This window comes from Trichechus manatus, unplaced genomic scaffold (genome assembly GCF_000243295.1).
Source record: "Trichechus manatus latirostris isolate Lorelei unplaced genomic scaffold, TriManLat1.0 scaffold01039, whole genome shotgun sequence".
Classification (NCBI taxonomy): domain Eukaryota; kingdom Metazoa; phylum Chordata; class Mammalia; order Sirenia; family Trichechidae; genus Trichechus; species Trichechus manatus.
The window spans coordinates 1-2823 of NW_004444975.1; the positions used below are offsets into that span (position 1 = coordinate 1).

General features: G+C 36.2%; 1 protein-coding gene across 1 annotated transcript in view; it reads right to left on the reverse strand.

The window, feature by feature from the left end:
- Positions 1-2303: 2303 nt before the first annotated feature.
- The window catches only part of LOC101355762 (zinc finger protein 699-like), a gene marked incomplete at both ends in the record, with an annotated part of 5110 nt that continues 4590 nt past the window's right edge, over positions 2304-2823 (reverse strand). Inside the window, 1 exon segment of the mRNA XM_023725885.1 lies at positions 2304-2646. Coding sequence (XP_023581653.1) covers positions 2304-2646 — 343 coding nt within the window.

Here is a 2823-nt window from a genome sequence, read left to right on the forward strand (position 1 = left end):
CAATGGTTTTGCACTTGGCTACTAACCAAATAGTTGACAGTTCAAACCTACCCAGCAGCTCCATGGGAGAAAAACTAGGCAATCTGCTTCTGTCAAGATTACAGCCAAGAAAACCCTATGGGGCAATTCTACTCTGCCACATGGAGTCGCTGTGAATTGGAATCGACTCCACAGCACACAACAGCATAAATAAGGTCACTATGAGCTACAGCCAACTCAATGGCAGCAAAAATATCAAACTGATCACATAACCATTCACAACAGAGTTTGTGTTCAAGCCAATGTTTAAGCACGGTAATCTTGTGTTAATACCTTAATGTAAACGTATAACCAGTAAGTACAAAAACAAAGGTGAAAAGACTCAGTACTTTAAGAAATAAGTTTTTTTTCTCAGTAGTACTATTAGTATTACGACACTGAAACTACTTCAATATTATTAGGAACCAAGGTTTTTGTTAAAAAAGAGATGCAAATATAAAAAACAGAAAGTGAAGAGATTTGCCCATTTACATTCATCCCATGAATGTTCCTTGCTTCAGCCTAATAAATCAGCTGTGAGCAAATATTTCTGAAACCCATTAGAATTCTCACTTAAAAGCCATCTTACTGATGTATTTTCTTTGCTAACTTCAAATTAGTAAGTTTCCAGTAAGTTTCCCATGACACCAGAACTCATAGAAAACCTCTTGCCTCACCTTACCCTTTGGAGTTGAACTCAGACTTATGCTGAGGTCACTTTCCTATCGCAACCAGCTGAATAGTCTAGTTTGCCTATTTAACATTGTTCAGCACCATTTTGCATATTTAACATTGGCACCATTTGTTATATATATATACATAGCCTTAAATTTGTATTAGGAATAAGAGTATGAATTTATGATGTAAGAAATTATGTATTTTACAAGCTCACTGAAAGGCTGATACAAAACTGACTCAATGGTAACAGGTTTTGGTTTATCACCAAGCTCATGTACTGCACACACCTTGGTTTTTAAAAAAGAACCAGAGGTTTAGGGAGAAAAAGTTGCTTCCAGATCTGGAACAGGAAAGTACAAAGCGATCCAGGGACTTTTGCATTCAAATACTAATAGGGTTGTGTCAACAATCTATGTGGTTGGTGCAACTAAGAAACTGAATCAACTTTAACTTTTATTAATTTAAATATACAACTAAACTTAATTCAATTAATGGAAAATTATGCTTGGAGTAACCTGTGATTGTGAATCTACTTTTCAAAAATAAAATTTATGAAATGTGCTGCTTCTGGACTCTGGATGATGGAATACAAAAAAAGGAAATGTAAAACATCTTATAAATTTATATTGATTACTTTGATTTCATTTATCATTTTTACCTTGACAATAAATGAACGTATTGGGTTAAATAAGATTTTTCATTAAAAATTTAGCATTTACATTTTTAAATGTCTAATATGGCCACTAAAATATTTTAAATTACATCTTTGACGTGCATTACATTTCGATTAGAACAATTCAAGACCCATCTAACTTACAAAAAATACGGAACACTAAAGAAAATCATAATAAAACAAATACAATAAAACCTCTGAGAGGCAAAGTGATGGGAGTGCCTTGTTTTACCAGGTCTTGCATGTTTTCCACCTTTGACTGGGTGCTTACCACTTTTCTTTTGCTCTCTATTAAGAATTCCACATCATAAACACCCAGTGAGTTTTTCTTCTCTAACAAGTTTCTGGCTTACACGGGTTCCAGCTGTCACAGGTTTGACTGTATCAGGATGCTGAACATTTTAACATTTTACAAGACAAGCAGGAGAACGTTCTGTGTAAGACAGATGAAACAGATGTAGAAATAAAAAGACAACGTGGATTCTAACTTCAAAAAACCCAACAACCATAATAGATAATTTATGGATAACGAGAAATTTTCATTTGTTTTGAGGGACGATGAAGATCTGGGTTGTTCTGGTAGGAAACTGACCTTATTTGTAGGAGCTTAAAGGGTGAAATGAATGTCGGCGATTAACCATTGATTGTTTCATCATCATAATTCATATACATGGACAAAGCCCTTACGTTTATAAAGCCTCTCTAAACCATGAATTTTTATATGATTAGTGAGGTTTGAGAAATCACAACAGAATTTCCCATATTCCATATATTCAAAATGTTTCTCTCCAGAGTGATTTCTTATGTATTCAGTGAGGGATGAGGAATAACTACTTTCCCACATTCCTTGCATTCATAAAGTCTCTCCTACTGTGAGGTTATTTATGTTCAGTAAGCACTGAAGACTGACTAAAGGCTTTCCCACATTCCTTACTGAAGGCCTTTCTCCACTGCGAACTCTTACATGTCTAGTGAGGTGTGAGGACTGACGAAAGGCTTTGCTGCATGTCTTACATTCATAAGGCCTCTCACCACTGTGAGTTCTCATATGTACAGTGAGGCCTGAGGAGTGATAAAAGGCTTTGCCACATTAGTTACACTCATAAGGCCTCTCACCACTGTGAGTTCTCATATGTATAGTGAAGCCTAAGAAGTGAAAAAAGGCTCTGCCACATTCCATACATTCATAAGGTCTCTCTCCACAGTGACTTCTCTTATGTGCAGTGAGGTGTGAGGACTGAATAAAGGTTTTGCCACATTCCTTACATTCATAAGGCCTCTCTCCACTGTGAGCTTTTACATGTTGAGTGAGGTAGGAGGAGCGATTAAAGGCTTTGCCCCATTTCTTACATTCATAATGCCTCTCACCACTGTGAGTTCTTAAATGTGAAGTGAGGTGTGAAGACTGACTAAACGCTTTGCCACATTCCTTACATTTATAAGGCCTCTCACCA